This window comes from Neopsephotus bourkii, unplaced genomic scaffold (genome assembly GCF_033783945.1).
Source record: "Neopsephotus bourkii isolate Nb327-2 ecotype Australia unplaced genomic scaffold, CSIRO-AGI_Nbou_v1 NB_1634, whole genome shotgun sequence".
In the NCBI taxonomy this organism is placed as follows: Eukaryota; Metazoa; Chordata; class Aves; order Psittaciformes; family Psittacidae; genus Neopsephotus; species Neopsephotus bourkii.
In genome coordinates this window covers 391194-412521 of record NW_026902109.1, presented here as the reverse complement: position 1 = coordinate 412521, position 21328 = coordinate 391194, and the positions used below count along the sequence as shown (strand labels likewise).

Here is a 21328-nt window from a genome sequence, read left to right as displayed (position 1 = left end):
TAAATCTGATTTAAATGAATGGTCTGTCCAGACCAAATCCATCCCTGGTTCTCCCACACAGCGGTTATCAAGCCCTTTAGTCCTTGCACTACCAACTACTCTACCTAACTCATATGAGCTAAAACATGATTTAAAATTAGCGAGAGATTGGCTATGCAAAAAAAAAACAGGACAAATACCCAGTTTTACCAGTTCTTCCACTGTTTGGCCAGGTTTTTCAGACCTCAGACTACATTTCAAGGTGAGTCCCTGTGCACCCAGAAAGCTAACAATATGGAGAGCACAGGGCAACCATTTTCTTCCCACTATGCCATCATTCAAGGCTCTCTGTTCCTCTTTTGGCACTCAGCAGTACCACAACTCAAATACAACTTCAGTTTTCTCATTTACTTGCAAAGCCAGATCCTTATTACACTGGGGCATATTGCAGTTTGAATACGAAAGCTCCTGCTTAGCTACTACTTTCAGCTCAGACTTAGTATTTTTACAACTAGATATAAGCTTCTAAAGCTCTTCAGAATCTGAAATACTGTCCCTTTTCCACATATGCTTCTGGTCACTGGGATTTTTTAAGTTAGGGATTTCGCACTCCTCTTTCTGTCAATTGTGGCCTTGCAGTAACTTTGAAAAGATGTTACAATTTCATGATGCCAGGAGCTGCAAATCTCCAACCCTATAAATAACACCCACATGAATATATGCCATTTAATTACCTGTTAAAAAAGCATGCATACTTTGCAGTCTGAAAACACCCTCTTCACTTAACATCTCCCATCAGTGATGGGCTGCTGGGCCCTTTCCTGTGGGGCCATACACCATCCTTCTCCATCCAAACCAATAGCTTCCCTCCTTTCTGTTGGGGAAGGCAATACAAGTCCATAGGAAACATGGCTGGAGTTCACCTCCACCAAACAATGTATCATATAAACTGTGCTGAATTTCTTCTTATCCTATTGTTTATCAAAATGCAAATCAATCAGAGCTGGAACTAGCAGTACATCCTCCACATGGTACTTATCTTATTTCAGAGATGCCAGTGATGCAAGTACCAAGCCAACCTGCATCCCTTCTCATTTCAAGCCTGAATTTTCCTTCAGTGCTCTTAAATGAGAAGTACACTTTAAAAGAAAAATCTGTGTTTAAACTCCTGGATTATTTTATTGGTCAAAGATCAGTAAACTGTCATTTACTTTAGCATGCCAAGACAGCTTTATCACACTGATAAACACAGTAATTACTTCATGCTGAATACATCTTTGAATGTATATGAGTAGAAACTGTATTTGTAAAGGCAAAAATGAAGGATCACCTAAATGTTTTAAAGATCAGCCAGTAATAGGATAACATTTCACTTCTTCAAGAACATTTGTCTGTAATGAAGGCAGTGTCTAAGCACATGAAATTGGGTTGTAATTATCCCATTATCTTTGCGTGGGTCTAAGGACTAGAGCAAGATAATGTTAGAGGAAAATGTTTCCTCCACACTGGGAAATCATTACCTAGATAGTTTCATTAGTGGGGAATTAGGCTCAAGTAGCTTCTGCTGCCAACAGACACTCAGACAACCAGAAACAGACTGAAACAGCATCTCAGCTGTTTCCTCAAACCCTGTTGCTTAAAACCGCCTCTTACAATACAGACTGGGGAGAGACACACTTGTGGTGGGGTCACCAGAGAGAAGAGGAGCAGAAGAAATTGCACGAGCTCAAAGCTATCCTCATGTTCTCAACATGGCAGCTGCAAATAACATACCTGAAGACCTATATAGTATGTGCTAGTATCTGGAGCAGCTATATATATATTATGTGTACATATATATGGGTTAGCATGTAGGCAGCTATATAGGATATACCAGCAGTAGCCCTGTCTCTACAAAAATGAAGTTATCTTCAGCCATCCCAAGTCCATCTGTTGCAAGAGAGCTGTGGCAATCCTGATAGTGTTCAGGTGAAAGAGCACCTCTGGTTTTGAGAAAGGGCATCTTAGACAAAGAGGAAAAGTATTAAAATAACAGGATAAGGAAAGAAGAACCTCCATTTAATAAAATTGAACTGTTACAATAGCTTTGCCAAGACACCATGAGCTGGAAAGAAAAGTCTCCTGCCCATCAACAGCACAGCCTGGCCATAAACACTAGAAATTCCCAAATTAAACTTAATTCACATTAATTGAAGGGAGCAGAAAGTCACATTATTGGGATGGAAAACTCAATGGTCATAGTTGCCTTAGGAAGACAAAATATTATTATTGGGCAAGTCCCTGGATAAAAAAAAAAAAATGATGCTAAGGGTCAGCATCTTAACAGCTAAAACACAGAGTGGGACAAGTGTTATGGACAGCCAAAATATTGGCAAAGTGGATCAGGTCTTTATACACTGGCTTTTCAAATTAAAAACAAAAAGGAGGGACCAAAGGGTCATTAAGTTTTTTTTACTGATGAACTTCAATGAGTTTTGAAATACTGAGAAAAATATTTTGGAAGGCCAGAGAAAAGCAAGCAGCCCATGAAGACTTTTATCAGGTAAACAGAATTGCACAGATAATTGTGTCAGCTTGACACCAATCCTGGACATCCTTTGGGATGGGTGATTTTCAATTTAATTGCTGAAGAAATTAAATCGATATAACGAATGCCAATCTATTTGGCTCTATGGAAAGTAGATCCCATGAAATTAACTTAGCAAGTTTTATTAAGCAGCCTGCAAACTGGGTTGAAAAAGCATTCTCGGCAATGTAACGTCATTAAGCTGCTGTAAACTCTCTGTGCAGACTTGAGCTCATTGAGCATGCCTCCAGCTCCAGGGCGTTTTATCTCAGCAAAGGGGAGGTTAAAATTGATGAGTAACTATCAGAAAAGCACTCGGGAAAAGCGTGAGAACAGACAGCTAATCCAGCCAAAGCGAGGGCAGAATTTAACGGCAGGACCATGAAGATAGACAAAATCAGGCTTGAAATGTGAAACAAATACTTAAGGCAGAGCAATTATGGCAATTGTTGTTTTCAACAGTTTGCAAGGGACCCTGGTGCTTTCTCAAAGTTTCAAACAATGACTGGACTTTTTTTTTTTTTTTTTTGAAAATGAAAGAAACTTTAATTCATTCTCCTGCCATTCAAGCACACTAAAACATCTCAAAAGTGGATGCAAACGTAACTGCAGAGTGTCTCCAAATCAAGGTTACAAACTGGATTTACAGACGCCGTCAGCCCAACAGCCAACAGACTTTTCAGTCTAGAAACACATGCAGAATACAGATGTATGGAATTTATCAGCTCCATATTATGCCTCACAATGTGAAAATGATTGCATGACAAATAAATCCAACACCCACGCAAATAACTGCTGCTTCCAGTTCCTAATGAGTCACAGACCCACAACAGGGTCAGAAGAGTCATTGTGGGGAGAGGAAAAAAAAATACAGAGAGAAGCCCAGCTCAAATGGACTGTTTCACATGGTTACTTGGACTAGAGTGATCAAAGAAAGAGATAAATGGCATCATTTCAGTGTACACCAGTGCCAGTGTATCCATGTGAATTTTTTCCCTGATGTTTTCACATTTTATGTAAAGCCTTTTAAAGAGTTAATCTTTAGCTACTTAATAGTTAGCAAGAGAATATAAAAGAAGCCTCTCCAATACAGAAGTCAAGCAGCCCAATGTGAAAGGATGGACATCAGTTGCACCTGCTCTCTGGCATCATATTAGCAAGTAGAAGTTATGGGTCAACCCAGTCAAAAAAGTGCAAAAGCTGTTAATAAGCAGCAGTGGAAGGAGCCAGGTTGGCATGACACAGGTGTTTCAGCATCTTCTGGATGCAAATAGCCTCTGCAAAGAGCTGGTTATCTTCACCGATGCTTTAGGATAGATTGCGCTGCACAGACTCAGAAGAGATTGATTGGACATCAAAATTTCCATAAAACTGGCCTTCTTTTGACCTGTGACACCATTTCCACTTCCCTTTCCCACACATTTTTGCTCTTCTGCCCCCAAACATATGGCTCTATGGAGTAGGAAATTTCATATCTGTAATACTCACACTAGCTCAACCCATTTTTTTCTAGCACCTTTCCCCCGAGGAATGAGCTTATGACTGAAGCTGCCACAAGCAATCTCCCATCAAAAGATAAAACACGCACTTTGAATTTATTTTTATAAGTGGTTATTTTAATGCCATGGAGGGGAGGGTGCAAATTTCAATTTTGCTTCAACTCTCTCTGCTCCAACAGGGCTGAGTTATGCAGGGAAGGGAAGATGCAAAACTCTGGGATTTCTACAAGGGAGACCAACTGTTCCAGTCTGTGTTTCCAAAATGGCAATCCAGTCCTTTCCCTGAATCAGGCGTCTGATAATAAAACTGCAGATCAAAGCAAGAAAAGTGCTCCTGGCAGGGAGAGCCTGACTGCCAAAACATCATGTTAAAGCCCCAGCCATATACATTATGCGATGAAAGGGAACATACTCATCCTTTACCTTGACACAGATTTTGTAGTGTCAAAAATCAATAGGGGCGGGGGGAGGAGGAGAGAGATGAACAAAACCTTTTATGCTGCTTTGATTTTTTTTTTTTTTTATATTGAATAGCCCTTTTCTGAGCTACAGAGGCAGTTTAAGACAGAAATAAAGTTGCTGAGAAAGCAGCCGCTGTGTCATCTACCAGGCATTCACACAACCTGCTCCCCAAAGAAGTCACTCCTCACTGCACCAGGATGTGGGCTGTGACAGGGTATATATCTCACCTCTGCAGAGCCCAGACAGAAAGCCACAGCCTTTCTTTTGGGCTTATGTATTAATAGATGTTGCTTCATAGATGCTCAAACCCAAGGAGAACAAGGCATCAGAAAGATCTGAAACAGATGGTGATTTTAAGGTTACCCTGCAATTCCACTCTGTGCAGAAGGAAACACAAAAAGGAGGCAAAATGGGGCAAATGCAGCCTTCCCAGCTGGGGAGAATGATCTATTTTTCAGCAATGGCCATATATGCGGTTGATAGGGTCACCTCCTGACCCTGCTACTAGTCAGTACACTCACCCTGGATAAGTTATTCATGTTCCCCATTAGCAAACTGGGGGCAAAAAGTCTTACTTCCACTTTCCAACCTACTGATAAAAAACATTCTAAAACCTGCAGTGTTGTTCAATGGAAATTTTCCCTATAGAAGCTGATCATGAGATTTCCCCCCCACCCCACCTCCACTCAGGCTGAAATGGTATCAGAACCACCCACAAGACTTCATGAAAAGGACAAACCTAAGCCTCACTGCCCTCAGCCAAATATCAGCCTCCACCTGAGTGCCACATCCCCATCTCTCCATCATACTGCCAAGCAAAATGGAAGATTTAATCTGTAATGAAAATGGTGTCTTGCAGTGCTGCATCAATGAATGGCCTTTACTTGTCCTTATTTACAGTCCTTGTTTCAATTCATTTGTTGACACTAACTCATTATTTTTTTTAATAAGCAGATGCTTTCCCATTTGCTGAAAGAAACAAGTCATCTTGCCCACTTACTAAGTCATTGAGCCGCTGCCCAGATGTATATACCATCATGGACACTAGCCGTAATTAATCCAATTATCGTATGCTGTATTCCATCACTAATGCTGCTTTTCCTTTGCACAAGCTCTACAGCTGTCTTTGCACTCATCCCCCTCATGAGTCCTTTTTTGTGGAGTTGGAGATCTGCTGTAGCCTGGCACTATTGCACTTACCTGAGGTTTTGCTGTTTGCAAAACGAAATTCAATGGTCTAAAAGCAAATGCATCAAAAAGGAATGATCAATTTCTCCGAGAATGTAGCATCTTCCATCCTGCTCCTTGTTGTGATAGAAACATTCACATAAATCATATCTGGTTAAGCAAACATAATGTACCCCAGCATCATAAAGTGTGTTTTTTCTTCACTTTCACAAGCTTAACTATTCCTTGTTTCTTCGTTTCTACACCAAATCCAGTCCTGATTAGTTGCCATCTGCCATGCTCAGACTTCTCATTTCTTCAAGCGCTCAAGGTTTGTCCCTTGTCTCCAGAAGGACAAAACGTGCATCACCATGAAAATTCCCTGCTTTAGCATCAAAACGTTGATACTGTTATGCTGCATTAAATAATAATAATAATAATAACAACAACAACAGAAAGTATTTTTCCACATTTTGCCCCCAGTTACACAGTGAATACACAGCCTATGCGGAGAACACACCCCCACCCCCCCAACCCCCTTTGCTGGAAAATTGAACTTGGTTACACAAAAGCCATTCAAGCAACATAGAGGGTAATGGGCCAAGTAAGCCAGCAAGTCAAACCCAGAAGAAATATGGTTATTCCTGGGGGCTTTTTCAGCAGCTCCAATATGGACTTGGAATAAACTTTCTTAATTGCACTTATAGTAGCTAGGATCAAATATCATGTTGCAAAGAAGGGCTCTCCTGCTCTGTGCGCAGCTGCAGTTCCTTGCTAGTAGGCAAACAACACAGCAAAGAAAAATGAGTGTCTGCCAGGTAAATATTAAGACCCAGGTTAGACAAAACAGGAGATACTTATTTTGAGGAGATAACTATCCAATTATCTTCTTCTAAACAACTTTATTCCATCAGTGATCAAATTGCAAATTAAACCAGCACACATTAGTAAAGGAAAAATCTCATGCTATTACTGAACACCCAGTCCTGGTTTTGAAAGGAACATGAATTGAGACAGGTGTGTCAGAAAACTGCTTATGTTTAAAGGATGTGCTTCTCTAGTTAAATCTTGTTCAGTATTACTTTTACAGAAAAATACAATTAAAAGATACATCCACCTTCTTGGTCCTTTTCTATGATGCTGGTGGAGCTGTCAATGGTGGAGACTCCATCACCTCGTAGCTCTTAAGGGACCACCTCTGTGCAAGCAGAATAGGAAAGGATTCATAGAAAGAAGAGAGGGAACTATTGTGCAGGGAGGCAACAGAAAACATGCCAGGGCTGTACAGCAAGCAATTTCCATGCCCCTTCTGCCTCTGCAGAGCTGCAGCATTGGTATTTTGCAGTGAAGAAGCATTTGTGACCCTGGCTTCTGAAGGTCAAGGTTGGAGTTACCCAAATGTATTTCACCTGCACTGCAAGGTTGAAAATAGTCCATGACAATGCAAAGCACCCACATGCAAAGTGCCCACTGCACGCTGAAGAGGTTAAGCTTGTAGCTACAGTCCATGCTGAATTCATCCCAAATTAGCATCTTCTTTGACTGCAGTGAACAAGCCCAGATTTCCCATACAGAGATGAAGCTGTTGGACTGAAATGTCCAGATTATTTCTGCTTTCTTCACCCTTTGCCCCCCCCCCTCCCCCCCCCAGCCCTCTAAAACAACTCAAGGCTGCACCAAGAAAACATTTTCATTAAATGGATGTGGGTCGGTTGAAGACATTCCATGGTTTTGGTAGCCAGAATACAATTCATCAAAGCGAGCTCATCCCACTTGCCCATGTTTATCACCTTCCATATTTAACAAATCACCTCGTTTTTATTATTTTCATGGAGCTGGGCCACATGAGCCCTCTGGATGTCCAGGTAAGGAAACTGAGGCAGAGACGTGTGCTGCAACCCATTCTCCATAGCATCGTTGACATGGTCAGCACAGTGTTGATGGGGTGATGGGGACAGAAACAACATACGAAACACTATCCAGCTATGAGATATGATTTTACGGTAATGCAAGACAAAAAAATACCCTTAAATAATAAAAATCCTCATTCTAATCCTCAATGACTTGGTTAATGTCTTAGGCATGTGTTGCATTCATTGCCCAGGAGCTATGCTATCTATATTCCTCATCTGTGGCTTTATTTTTCCACTCATCTTCTCAGACACCACTGCCCTCCAGTGATAAGTGCTGGGAGATGAAAAACAAAAATGCCTCAGAGTACCCTTGGAGACACCGCCTTGTTATGTGCCTGTGTCTACCAAACTAAAGCAACTTTCCAGTTATTTTACCAAAAGTACTCTCTAGCACGCTGCAGTCTGCGTTTCCTTCTGCTCGTGACTGCAGCAACAATCCCAACCCAGGGACTGGGTTTGTTCCTGGGAGCCGCTTCCCTCCAAACACAAAATTAAAAGGTTTTCTTGCCACCAAGCCATATTACAGTCCAATAGGAGCATGTTCCTGCTGCTGTGTTCCTGGGCATAGTTCTTATAGACACGGGACAAAACAGCCCTCTAATAATTGCAAAGCAATTTTATAAAGCAGTTACCCACCCATGCCTCTCAAGAGCTGTTTGCTCCTTCAGAGCTTTTCACAGTGGTGCCTTTCCAAGTTACTACAAATCGAACTTTTCTGTGCTTGCTGAATTTCCACAGGACTCTTCCCAGCACACAGATTTATTTTCTTTTGACTTTCAAGAAAATCATGGACTTCAGCATGAAGGAATATTTTGATGTATTTGCACCTTCTAGTTTTGGGGCTTTTTTTTTTAGATAAGTGTTTAAGTAAGTTTAGCAATTACTCATCAGCCCTATGCAAAACATAATATCTCTCCTTGCATCTTTCTTTGCACCATATTTGCTTGTGACACGCCTTCAAACCATTAAAAACAACCCAGCTAGAGGCCACCCTTCAGGGTGCATTTCTTAAGGGAGCCCTTCCTGTTACACCCACCAAATCCAGTTATTAAAGTTGCATTTTGGCTAAGTTATTATGCCAAAAACATCTACCATACACCCAAATTTTGGCATGCATGTTAAGCCACTCAAGGGATTTGGGCATATTTGTTTGAGATCTCATCATATTAGCTGCTGGAGAAACTATCCCCAGTTATCCTCCCATTTTCATACACTGCAGGGTAAATAATATAAAATATGGCTCTTGGGCCAATTCTCAGCATATGAAGCATTAAAGAGTTTAAAGAAATCAAACACTGAAAATATCACATGCAGATACATAAATAGAAAGTGGAATTACAGTCAGGACCTGATCCCTTATTTTTACTTCTTTTGTTTTTTTTGTTCAGTATTTGTACACTGATTGGTCATTTAAAATCCTGGTGGTGGTTTTGTCTTGGAGGATTTTAGAAGAACTTCTAACGAAAAGCAAAATACAAATGAAAACAACTCAAAATTCCCTCCTGTTGCACTTGATGGAATCAATCACAGCTTCGCACTGCACTCCATTACTGTAAACTGTATGCCAGAAAACCCAGCTGTTAAAATACTGATGTCCTGAACATGATTCCCACCTGTGCAGTCACCTTCTGGGCCTTTCATGTAAAATAACACTTTCTTTTCTACCAAGCAATTCTATGCCATTTGAACTTTAACGGTCACAGGACCCACTTGCAGTAATTTACTGCTACAAGGACATTGCAGGTGTATGTTTTTACCCCATTCCACATACCAATAGGTCTCAAAACCACAAATGCACCAAGAGAGTCAATGTCAAAGGAACACAAAATAAACCCCATTTAAGTGAAATTGAGGTAAAACTATCCTTATGCTTAAGTAACATCTTCAGCTTTAATTTTTCTGTTGCCTCTAACCCAAATCCTATACCACTGCAGGTCAGGAGGACTTTAATATCACATTCACCTGCTGCTGTACCAGCATGCATGATACGTAACATGCCTCTATTAAAGTTCCACTTCATATATTCTCCCTGTAAAATATAGAAAGGCTTCCAAGCTCTAGAAAGGGCAGGCAGTCTTGCTCCAGTGTGTGTAACAGTATACAACATCCCTCACATCTTTAATGGACAATTTTAACAGGTCCTCACTCTTTCAAAGATACACAGTGTCTCTTGGGAGAGGAAAAGTAACACATAGCTGCTTTGGCATGTCCTTCACAGCTCATAGTCTTTCAGGAAAGCCATCATCTGTGTTTTAGGACTGTATATTATTTCCTGTTCTAATTGACATTTAAATTAAATGAAAATCTATACCTGCTCCATTACACTGGAATCAAATGGAGTGCATTGCAAAAGGCCCCCCAAAACCAACTATCATCAGCTAGGGTCAAAAGCAGAGGAGGATACAAATGAGGGTTTTTTTATAGATATATATTTTTTTAGCCCAGCATTGTTTAAAGCATCCATTTTTGCACCAGTGAAACATTTCCCTTTGACAAGGTCTTGGGGATGTATTCAAATTTTTACATGAGAAGAGAGGAAGCCATCAGATGATGAAACAGGCTTCATTAATCTAATCACTGAGAAGCAATCAAAACAGTAGCTGGTGGAGGCAGCAGAGTGAGGGGTTACTGGGGCACACCAGACCTAGTCCTGGTCACAGGCTCATCAGGACATCACTTGATCCTGCATCAAATCTAGGATTGTCCCTCTCTGGCTGCACAGCATCTCTGCTTTCCCAAACCATCAAAGCTTTGGTTGACCCTCTTGCCATGAGCTCTGGGTATAGCCACAACCACTTTGCTGGCAGATTTGACTTCAAAGAGCTCATCGCTTTGGAGCACTAAGCCTCTGGCATCTCAGAAACTCCAGAAAGATTTAGTTTGAAGGATCTCTGGTCCACTCTCAGCACAGACAACATTGCCACTACAGCTGATTCCTCAAGGCCATGTCCAGATGAGTAAAAGCAGTCCCCCAGCATGAAGAGCCCACAAGCCATAGCATCAGCATAACAGATTTGGGTGCTGACTCAGAAATCCCCTTTCTCCATCAGGTACATGACCACCACCTGATATTCCCACCTCTCATGACCACAGTGGACACAGCCAAGAGATTTGATTGTACTACTGGAGTTGTTTCCCCTCTCTTGCAGTAATTTCAACAAACCTTGGGTTTTGTCCGAAGTGTGAATTTGATCCAAAAATATATCCACCACCATTTGTGCTTGCAGATCCCTGAAGTTTAGTATGGAGCATCCTAAGTCCTGCCAGCACATGCACAGTCTTGAGCTCAGCCTCCCTTTCTCAATCTTTTCTAGCATCTTCACAGGCATGTGCTTCGTTTGTGACTGCAGGGTTTTATTACTGATGGAACCAATATGCTGTAAGAATATTAAAATTTAGGAAAAAGAAAGTAAGAAAAAATCAGTCCTCATCTTTTCCAGCCATGAGGTCTTGGCAAGGGGATAAAACTCTTTATGAAGCCCCTTGCCAACCTCTGTTAGATATTTTTCAGGACCTGCATCAACTCCACAGGCAACCAAGTGGATATCTTGGGAAAGATTTTGCCTGCAGTTTCTCATTAGTAAAGCTGCAAAGAGGGACTCACAGTCTTATTTTGTTCCTTCTATCTCCTTTTATTTCAATACACTTCACCACCCAGGGGATTTTTGCTAGAGAATTACCTTTTCCATGGTACAGTTGTGACCAAAATGACACTTGCTGTGACTAAAAAGAATCCAAATAAAGAGCAACTGTGGCCAAGCACTTTATAGTACTTTATGTCTACATCTATGTACTACCTTTTAAAAGGCAGCAGCAAGTGAGACAGAGGACCTTTTTCTTCTCCAAACCAAGTGATGTCCACAAGCTGTTGCAGAAAAATAGCACATTTGTTAGATCACATCTCCCTGATATGGTTTTTCACATGAACTCACATCAAAGATCCAAGAGAGAAAAGCAGTATATTGCAACCTTGCCTGGGAGTGAAGCTATAGGGTTAAAGCTTATATGTAATCACATTTTCAGGGATTCATAACCAAAGCAGGCAAAAGGTAGGTTATACAGTAGTCTGGCAGCTGCCTGAAAATCTGTCTGCCTGTGGTTTATTCCCCAAGGGAGGCACTGAAAGCCTCATGACTTGAGTCATTTAAAAATAGGCAGAAGGAAGAATTTGAGATGACGCTGCTGGGAACAACTCTGCGTCAGCCAGGGACAGGCCATGGCAGTTCACTCCCTGCCCATCCTGGGCCCTATCCTAGATAGGATAGTCACCCCCTTCACAGCATCATGTTGGTAGTAGGGTGTTGAGACCCAGCAGGCAAAGCACAAGCTGCTGGCCATGATGGGGACAATCAGGTTTGCGATTTTGTGTTACAGTGTTGTAGGCTTTCCTCGGTGCAAAACTGAGAAATTAATAGCAAAACCAAATATTTCAAGTTGTCATTAAAAACTATCTGGAAAATTCTTAATTCAACCATCTTGTCCACCCTTTTTCACAGAGGCGAGGGATCGTATCAGAAAACCTAAATTTGGTTTAATTTCATGTATTTATATATGAATAAATATACATTTTAATTATTTTTGCAGGAGGTGGAAAGCAAAGCTCAATTTAGCTGCTTTTGATGTGCAGCTGTAGCAGTGATGCCATTCTGCCTGCAAAGAAGCACCAAATGGATATGATGGGAAAGACGGTATTGGTCGCCACGATTGCTGGTGACAGACAGACAGACAGACGCCTAACTGTACCCAGCAGAGAGGTGCCATCCGATGCCTTGGAGTGCAATTTCCCCACGTTGCGGCTTGCTTTTCAGGTCTCCCATGAGCCAAAGAAAGCAATGCCCAGGGAGGGGGGAGCAGTAACTTCAGCCCATTAAAAATTAAAAGAAGGGAAATGGTTTCAATTGATTAACCATAAATGTTTGCCTCTCTCTCTCTCTCCTTAAAATCCTTCCGCTTATTTTACTGACCTCAGACCTCTCAAGGGACCCAGTGACCTGCGCTGTACCTCTTCCTACAGCATGCAACAACCCTTTGTCTTCAAACTGCACTCAATATCCTTCACTGCTTCATGCCACAGACTAAGTGAAGTTGCTCTATCCAAACTATTAGAAGGGAGATGACCAAGCAAAGAGTTTGGTTCCCAACTAAATCGCTCTCTTTGCAATATTTTGTGGTTCTCCCAGAAGTTAAATAACATCCAGTCAAACTTTCATCCTTCATCTCTTCCTCTGTCTTTGGGCCAGCAACACACTGCCAACACTACAAGCAATGAGAGCAAGACTAATTCTTCCTATGCTGATATAATCGAATCTAACAGAATCCTTACAATCTTTAGTGTCAGTCACCCAGGGACAGGCAGCCTGAGAAGAATACAGTGACATTGTCCAGGAACCTAGGAATCAAGTCAGGAAAGCTAAGGTCCAGTTAGAATTCAGTCTGGCCAGGGATGTCAAAGAGGATTTTATAGGTATGATTCTAACAAAAGTCAGACTTGGGATAATGTGAGCCCTTTCCAGAAGGAAATGGGAGAAGTGGATAAAGAACTGGCTGGATGGCCACATACAAAGAGTTGTGGTCAATGGCTCAATGTCCAGTTGGAGACCAGTAACAAGTGGTGTCTCTCAGGGACCAGTGTTGGGACCGGTCTTGTTTAACATCTTCGTCGCTGACATGGACAGTGGGATTGAGTGCGCCCTCAGCACGTTTGCCAATGACACCAAGCTGTGTGGTTCGGTTGATACGCTGGAGGGAAGGAATGCCATCCAGAGGGACCTTGTCACGCTTGTGAGGTGGGCTGATGCCAACCTCATGAAGTTTAACCATGCCAAGGGCAAGGTCCTACACCTGGGTCGGAGCAATCCCAGACACAGCTACAGGCTGGGCAGAGAAGAGATTCAGAGCAGCCCTGTGGAGAAGGACTTAGTATCGGAATTACTGCTGTCACCATACCCTCCCTCTGAGTTTTGGAAAGCGATGCTGATTCTTAACAGAGGTATCGCTGAAGACAAATAGCAGACACACAGAAGACTCAAAGACAGGAAAACCTGTCTGCTTAAACTATTTAAGGCACAGTTGCTCAGTGGCATTGAATATTAGATTGGCTGTGGTGCCAAACTGTCCTTTTCTTAGATTGAAGACTGTCCCTGAATATCACATATTTGCCCCACAATAGTAAAAAAAAAAAAAAAAAAAAAAAAGGCAGAAAAGCAAATGATCATTTTCCAGCCTCCCAAGGCCTTAAGGGATGGTGGTTACGGGTACCAGGGAAGCAGTTGGGTTGTTTTTCACATGGAGGCTGAATGCAAGATCGATATTGCTTTAGCGGCTGGCAGATGATGAGATCATGTCTAAATTAATGCAACTCAGCCACCCGGCTGGGAGCTGAGTTCCCAGAAAGAGGGCTGGGGGAGGAAGGGCACAGCCCCAGCTGCCCCAGAGAGAGATAAACTCTCTCTTGCCACGTTCAGGGTGGTTGGAGGATGGGTGAAGCCATTAACAGACCAGCTCCAGGGGTCGTGGAGACAGCTATGGCAGGTGAGCTGTAAGCCGAAACTGTGTTACAGAGGAGGAAGAAGTGATGGACGAGCAGAGGGTTGTGTAGGAGATCTCTTTGCTTTAAGCTGGAGCAACACAAGCAGCTCTGTCCATGAGGGTAAGTGGCCTTTCCCTGAGTTCTGGACTATGGACCTGCCATTTTTTACCCCCTGTGTGGTCAGTCCTGGCCTGAGCGTACACAAAGCTCAGCTTTAGCACTTATGAGATGGGTTGATCCTGCCAGAGCCATCATCAAACAACAGTTTATCACAAACATTGGAGGCAGGAACCTCCAACAGAAATCATCAGCTCCAATTCTCCATCCACAGTACAGTATAGACTACCTGAAGCTACAAATATTTAATGCTGTGTTTAAATGCACACTTTCAGTAAAGCATCCCACAACACCTCAGAGAAGGTGCAAGGGGGGGAAATGATAGATTCACACTGAGATTTCATCTGGAAAACCACTTGCAGAAGACTGGGCCAGGGCTGTGAAGCTGAACCCGCAATACACCCCAATATCTCACCTTAAACGTTAGACCCCACTGCCATCTTGTGGCAAGCACTTCCCAAAAATAAAGTAAAAGAGGGGAAAACTCATTAAAGAAATGCGAACAAAGTTAGATGGTGCAGCAATGAAGGATGGATAAGTTACTGGGAACAGGGTGGGGAAACCTGTCACTTCTCTCAAATGATGCTAACATTGAATTTACAGCACCCTGCATGATACAAACTGATGTGGAAAAACACAGAGGCAGGATAGCCCAAAAGTTGAGGATATAATAACACATATAAAGCGTCACTTCTTATACAGCTCTGACCGTCTTTTAGTTGTGGCTCTGGCATATTAATACTAGCAAAGATTTGTTATTTCAAAACATTCAAATTTTAATTTTGCATCACCCTGATTCAAATAAGGCTTTTGACCCCAATAAGCAGGATTAAGGTGGAACCAGATATTACACTGAATTAGAGAACACAGTTGCTGGAATTCAGGGAGAAGATGATTTAAAAGATGGGAATTATAGCTCACATTGATGGTTCACATGGCATGAAGCATCTTTAGATGCTGAAACCCCACAGATTAACACCCCTCAGGTTTTCAAAATGCACCTTGCCACAGAAATGAGGCAGTTTTGAAATTCCCCACGGTCCTTATCTGGTTGTTAGTCCCAGCTAACTGCTTTGAGTACACCTCAGCATTTACTTTTTGCATCATTTATCACTTGTAGTGCTCGCATTGTGGCAGAACCTTTGCTTAGCAACTGGTGATCACTTCCTAGGAACTGCTTTCTGAGACATTAGCAAAGTGCCTTGATTGCTGTATCATCCAGTCACACAGTGGATGGCTCTTACCATGCTATCAAAAACAGCAACAAACTGGTTTTCCTTCTTTATAATGCAATAAGCTGCTGTCAATTGCTGTATCAGACAGTGCTGAATCCATGTATGATCCAAAATGCTTATTGGGTTTAGGTACAGTGAATAAATACACACTGAACAAACATAAATTAATGAATCATTTTCAAGAAGTGTGTCTTTTTCCTCAACACAAACATCCACTCGCAGGAATGGATCAAGAAAACAACAGGAAAGAATTATAATTTGAAAAGCAGACATAAAGTGGCAGTGTCTTGACTATTTTGACAGAAAAACTGATTTATATCAGAATAGCTCTATACACCTGACTATCTACACAGCACTGCTTTCTTCCATTACAATCCATACAACTCAGGTATCAGGAAGAATAATGGCATAAAAACATACTTCCAGACAAAAGGTAACACATCTTTCAATACTTTTCAGTTTTCACAGCCTCTTTCTTTGGATCTTTGCAAGTCTTTACAAGTTTGACCCTGCTACACATTACAGGGATGGGTTACATGAGACACAATATATTGCCAGAGACAAACTCTATTTTCTGCTTTCAGCTGAGATTTAATTCCTTTACTAGTTTCAACTTCTTGAGATTCTTAAATGTCAGTGTAGATTACAGACAAGTTTGCCCTAAATAAAATCAATTATGTTGTGGACGCTACATCTTTATCTTCAGAGATGAAAAAGCATTTGGATGTTGATCCCAGACCTGGACAAAAAGGTTTCTATTATCATTAACTTGAAATCAAGACCCAAAACAGGTCTAAACATCACCTTGGCATTTTTATGGTATGGAAGTTGTCTCTAAGTTTTAGAAATTAGGTATTACCTGTCTCCAACCTCTCAGGCACCTGAAGACTTGTGTGATGAACAGTTTAGATGATGCTATCAGCTGCTGTTGCTAAAACCCAGGAAGGAGACTATTACAGGTATATAAGTTACCCCCCTAAATAAATTAGCCAAAATGCTGTCAGCAGCTTTTAGATGCAAAAGCCAGAGAAAACCACAGAGACATTAAAAAGAGCTGGCACCAGACAGACCCACTTATACCTCTAGTCGGCATCAAAAACTGGGAAACATCGTCATCCTCCTGGCAGAGGTTGACTGCAGCAAAGCCTTTTACCCCCAGCACCCACGATGCTGTAGCAGCAACCTGGAACCAATCAACGGGTGAGATGCTGACCACAGAAACGTACATTTAACCCACTGGTAGGTATTAATGTGGGGACAACAAAGGCAAAAATAGGCAGGTTGTGGGCACAGCGTGCTCAATACACTGTGCAGCTGCCCATCACTCTTCCAGCAGTGAGATGGGAGAAGAGTTAAGTGGACCTTAATTAAAATCTGAGACCAGTCCCAAGCTGGCTTGGTTACCATCGTCATGGCTACCACAGACAAGCCCAAGGTATGAGAAAATGCCGGGGGATGAAGCGCCAGGCCAGAGGGTGATGGGAAATGCCCGCATGCCCCACCAAGAGTTTTTCCTGCACGCTGAAACATCTCTGGGTGATGGGAGAAATGCAGAATGAGGCAAACAACCTTCACAACATCACATCGATGCAGCATTTTCTGGTGCTGGCCTGCCAGCCCATGCTGGAAACAGCAGGGGAAAGACTCAGGTGAGGATTAGAACTCCCCAGGGCCATGAGCAGGTTTAATAGCTTCTAAATGAGTTATTACACATGGGTGAGCATCAGGGTCCCTGCCTTTACCCCAGGTGTCAAGTTGCTGTCACCTTCCCCTATGGTAGTTGAGGCTCAGGACGATCACAGCCTTCAGAAAAAGAAATGGCAGAGGAAGAAGTTGGACCTGGGTTTCTTCTCCACCTGCAATACACAGCCTGTGCTTTGGGCCAGGCATGCAAAGGGATGTGCTAACCCAGGGGAGGACAGACTGACATGCTCTGCTTGCATGGCCGGCAGTCACACACCTCCCTGTGCATAGCAGTTTGCTTTATGAAATCACCCATAGAGTCAGGAGGAAAAAATAGCAACAAAAAGAGAGAGAAAAAATCCAAACAAAAAAAAAAACCCAACATCAAAAAAAAGCCCAGAGCCAAGCACTCCTCATTTGTCTTCAAACGAGCAATAGTCTCGTTAACGAAGAGCAGAGGAAAGGGTAGGAGTTTGATCTGGGTGCTGACAAGGTACATTTTGTGAGAAGATTGCGGAGAGCGGTGAGGATCCACACCCAGATACAGCCGGCTAGAAGAAATACTGTCAGGAATGAATGATTGTGCTGAAATGAACGGTCACGCACGGAAGAAACGAGATCATCTCTAACTCGCTGAAAGCCAGAGACAGCTTCTGCCGAAAGGAGGGTGATACTTGGTCCCGCGCGCTGCAGTCGCACAGAACTTGAGCGATCCCACAGCAACTTCCCCATCACACTCGAAATCCCCCGGGAGCCAGACCAGCACCGCTCTTCCTCGGTTTCACACGGTGTATTAAGGCAAGACTCCCGGCGCTTGAAACTGCCGGAGAGCCCGGACTGAAGGATGCAGACCCACGCTCCCCCACCACCACCTCCCCCTCCCAAAGAAACCCCCTCCCTGGGTGCCTGACCCCTGCGCAGGGGAGTAGCTGGAGGCAAAGCACCGCTGCAAAGCCCGCGGGTGGAGGAGCGTGAGCTTTAGTTTTTGGGGAACCCGTTGGGAGGATGGGGTCAGGACAGGATTAGGGGGGAGAAGCATCACCTGCCCCGGGTATGTGGCGGGCTGGTGCTGCCCGCCTAGGGCCTCGGGCAGCGGCCAAAGAACTTCCCTGCGCCGCTGCAAACTTTCCCAGCTACGGCAAGGCACCGAGGCCTCCCTCCCCTCCGGGTCCTCCCAGCCCCCACCGCCCCCGGCCGAGCGCACCCCGGGGAGCCGGAGCGGAGCCGAGGCGGGGAAGGGAAGGGGGGTCGGGCCGCCGGTAATGGGTTATCCGATCCTCCGCAGGGCTCCTTCCCGGCGGCTGAAAGCCCCTAATGCTCCCGGCGCTTCCTCTAGCCCCCTGGGCACGATGGACGCCGCCTCTCCGGGGACCCGAGACGGGAAGGCGGGGGAAAGGGGTTGCTATGTCCCGCCGCCTGCTTCTCTTCCTCCCTCCCGGCCACTCCACTCAGGAAGGGGCTTCTCGTGGGAGGGTGCCTGTCCCTACCTCTCAGCCTTGGTGAACTTGCGGAAAGCCTGGCGGAGGTCGTGGAAGGAGCGATAAGTCTGCGGCTCGGCCGAGATACCCTGCGCCCGGGTAGTGCGGGGCCCGATGTGCGGGCTGGGGGCCGGCAGCACTGACTGGCATTTGTGCAGCCGCCGGCGCAGCTCCTGGATCTCCTCGTCCTTCTCTCCCAAGCGCCGCTCCAGCTCCTTGATCCGCTCCTCCTTCAGCAGCAGCAGCTTAGTGAAGTCCCCTTCCAGTTCGGTCATTTTGGGGGTAACCCCCCCCGGCACTAGCGCCGAGCCGGTCCCGGGTCGGAGCGGGCAGCTCTCATCGACAGCAGCGGCCAGATCCGCTCCCCCGGAGAGGGGCGGGGGAAAGGCAGCTCCAGCCCGCCCCGGGTCAGGGCAGCGGCCCCGGCATCCCCAAACGCAGCCCTGCGCTCCGTCGGCAGCCGGCGAGCGGGAAACCCGGGTGCGGAGGGCAAAAACAAAAAGGAAGAAAGAAGGGGAAAAAGACAAGAAAAGAGGAAAGAGCTTTTGTGCCACTCTGCGAAGCTGGGATCCTGGAAATAGCAACAACTACCATGTGATCGGAGGGTGACGCAGCTCCTTGTAACTGGAGCCGAAGACTTGGGATTCAAACAAGAGCACTTCATAAATATTAAATTGCTTTCTGCTAATGAGCCATGTGGAGCCGCCCCCCTCCCCTCCGGGCCCTCCCTCCCGGGAGCTCAGCATCCCACACCCCGGGTCACTCCACATCCCACGCTGCTGTATTAGCCCTCATCAGTCTTCCATCTCGGCACCCAACTCCTCCCGGGTACCGTTATCCCTGGAGTACTCGACCTCTGTCCTTGCTTTAGCACCCTGTATCCCTCCCTGCCACGACGTTCTGTGTACTTCCCCGCTGGGGCGCTCCTCATCCCACCCCTCTTGGGCACCTACATCGCGTCCCACTAGGGCTCTCTATTCCCCATCCTTCTCCAGGTCACCACCCACACATGCTGGTCACCCCCATCATTCTAGGGGGCACCCAACTTCCTCCATATGAGGTACCCCTCATCCCAGCATGCATAGACAGACTGCACCACATACCATGAGGGAGCAGAGCATACAGACACTTGGGCCCTGCTGGCACCTGGTCTCCCAGGGGGATGATGGCTGGGGGCTGGAGAGGGCAGGCAGCCTGAGTGCTTGCCAGCAGTTCTGAGGAGGCAGAAACTCACCCTTCCTGGACTTATTTGGAAGAGCCCATCATGCACATGAATTTTTAATGCTGGCTGGCAAAGGGCACCATCAGCTCCCCTATCACATTTCCCTCCCAAACCATCCTTGCTTCCAGCAAGGAGGACAGGAGCCCCTTGCTGCAGGCATAAAGGGAGAACCTGGCCCAGCCCCACAGCCAGGCCTTGGGGCCAAAATGTGCACAGGAAGCCCTCAGTGTCTGCACCCCAACCTGGGGCAGCCATGGGGTCTTGTCCCCTGGGTTTGGGGCTTGCAGGCCTCCTGGGGGAGGGGGGGACGACACAGACGGGACGGACAAGGATGAGGCAAAGCATCTGAGCTGGGCTTGGAGGACAAGATTGTATCAATGGAGTCTCAAATTAAGATGGGAAAAATCAATTAGCAGCCTCTCTTCAATGAGTTGGAGGTGGTAGGGTTTTTTTAACACATTTCTATCTGTCCCCCCAGCCTTTCACGTGTGGTTGGAAACTGCAGTCAGAGCTGCTCTCAGTTCCTATCCGTAGCTTAGAAGCAACCCTTGGGCCAAGGGGTCAGGCAGAACAGAGGGGAGCAAGAGCTGGGGGGTGAATAGTAGTTAATAAAATTAATTGCCTTTCAGTCTATTGCTGGGCGAAGAGCGCCATCTCGTGTGGGAAACCATCGTGTAGTACAGGGCAAAGATTTAGACACACTCAACCCACTGCCCTGGAAGGGAAGGGATGATGCTGGGGAGAGCGAGCTCGGCCACACACTGATGTTCAGCATCTTCATATGTTTCCTTGTTAAAAACTTGTTTCTTTAAAAGAGGCTTCATTTAGGGAAAGAGGAGCACTGTCCCTGCAGTCATCAGAGCCTTCGTGAAAGTAGCTGCTGTGGGGAACTAGAGAAAGAAACACATCAGAAAATACATAATTTCCTTATAAAACACGTAATCAAGCAGTCATAGCTCACCAATATCAATCCAGCTTTTCAGGGTTATGTTTTAAACTCACTGCTCATAATTCAGATTTGAGGACCTCCTATAAGCTTTGGCCTCCATGCAGAAAACAGGAACTGGGTTAAGTACTCAAATAACAGTTTAAAGAGAGATGATAACCAAGCAACACACAAGTGCTTCATACCAGATTAGTGTACAGTTATAATATGGTTTTAATTTGAGATGGAGGTAGCCCTCAGTCCCCAGGAACATCAAGATGACCTGCGTGCGATGGCAGGATGCAGGGCATTAAATGTCCTTACGGTGGGAATGGCTTCTCCCATGGTCCCTGGGGCTGAAAGCCCCAGTCTCCAAAGTATGTGACTCCTGAAGAATTTCAGCATCCAATAACTTCAGCAGTAACTTTTCACTTCAATAATTGCCAAGACCAACCTGGAAGCATCACAAGAAAAACAGCAGACTACGCGTAAGAAAACCAAACCCCAAATACCCCTGGGCTCGTAGGTATTTGTAGAGGAAGAAAAGGTGCTT

The 21328-nt window shown here is 44.7% G+C and overlaps 1 protein-coding gene across 1 annotated transcript in view; it reads right to left on the bottom strand.

Annotated features, from left to right (window-relative positions):
* PRKG1 (protein kinase cGMP-dependent 1) overlaps positions 1-19308 on the bottom strand; it is a 480301-nt gene extending 460993 nt beyond the window's left edge. Inside the window, exon 1 of the mRNA XM_061373836.1 lies at positions 18638-19308. Within this exon, the coding sequence (XP_061229820.1) occupies positions 18638-18903 (266 nt within the window). The 5' untranslated portion in view covers positions 18904-19308. The remainder of the gene's footprint in view (positions 1-18637) is intronic.
* Between the last annotated feature and the right edge of the window lie 2020 nt (positions 19309-21328).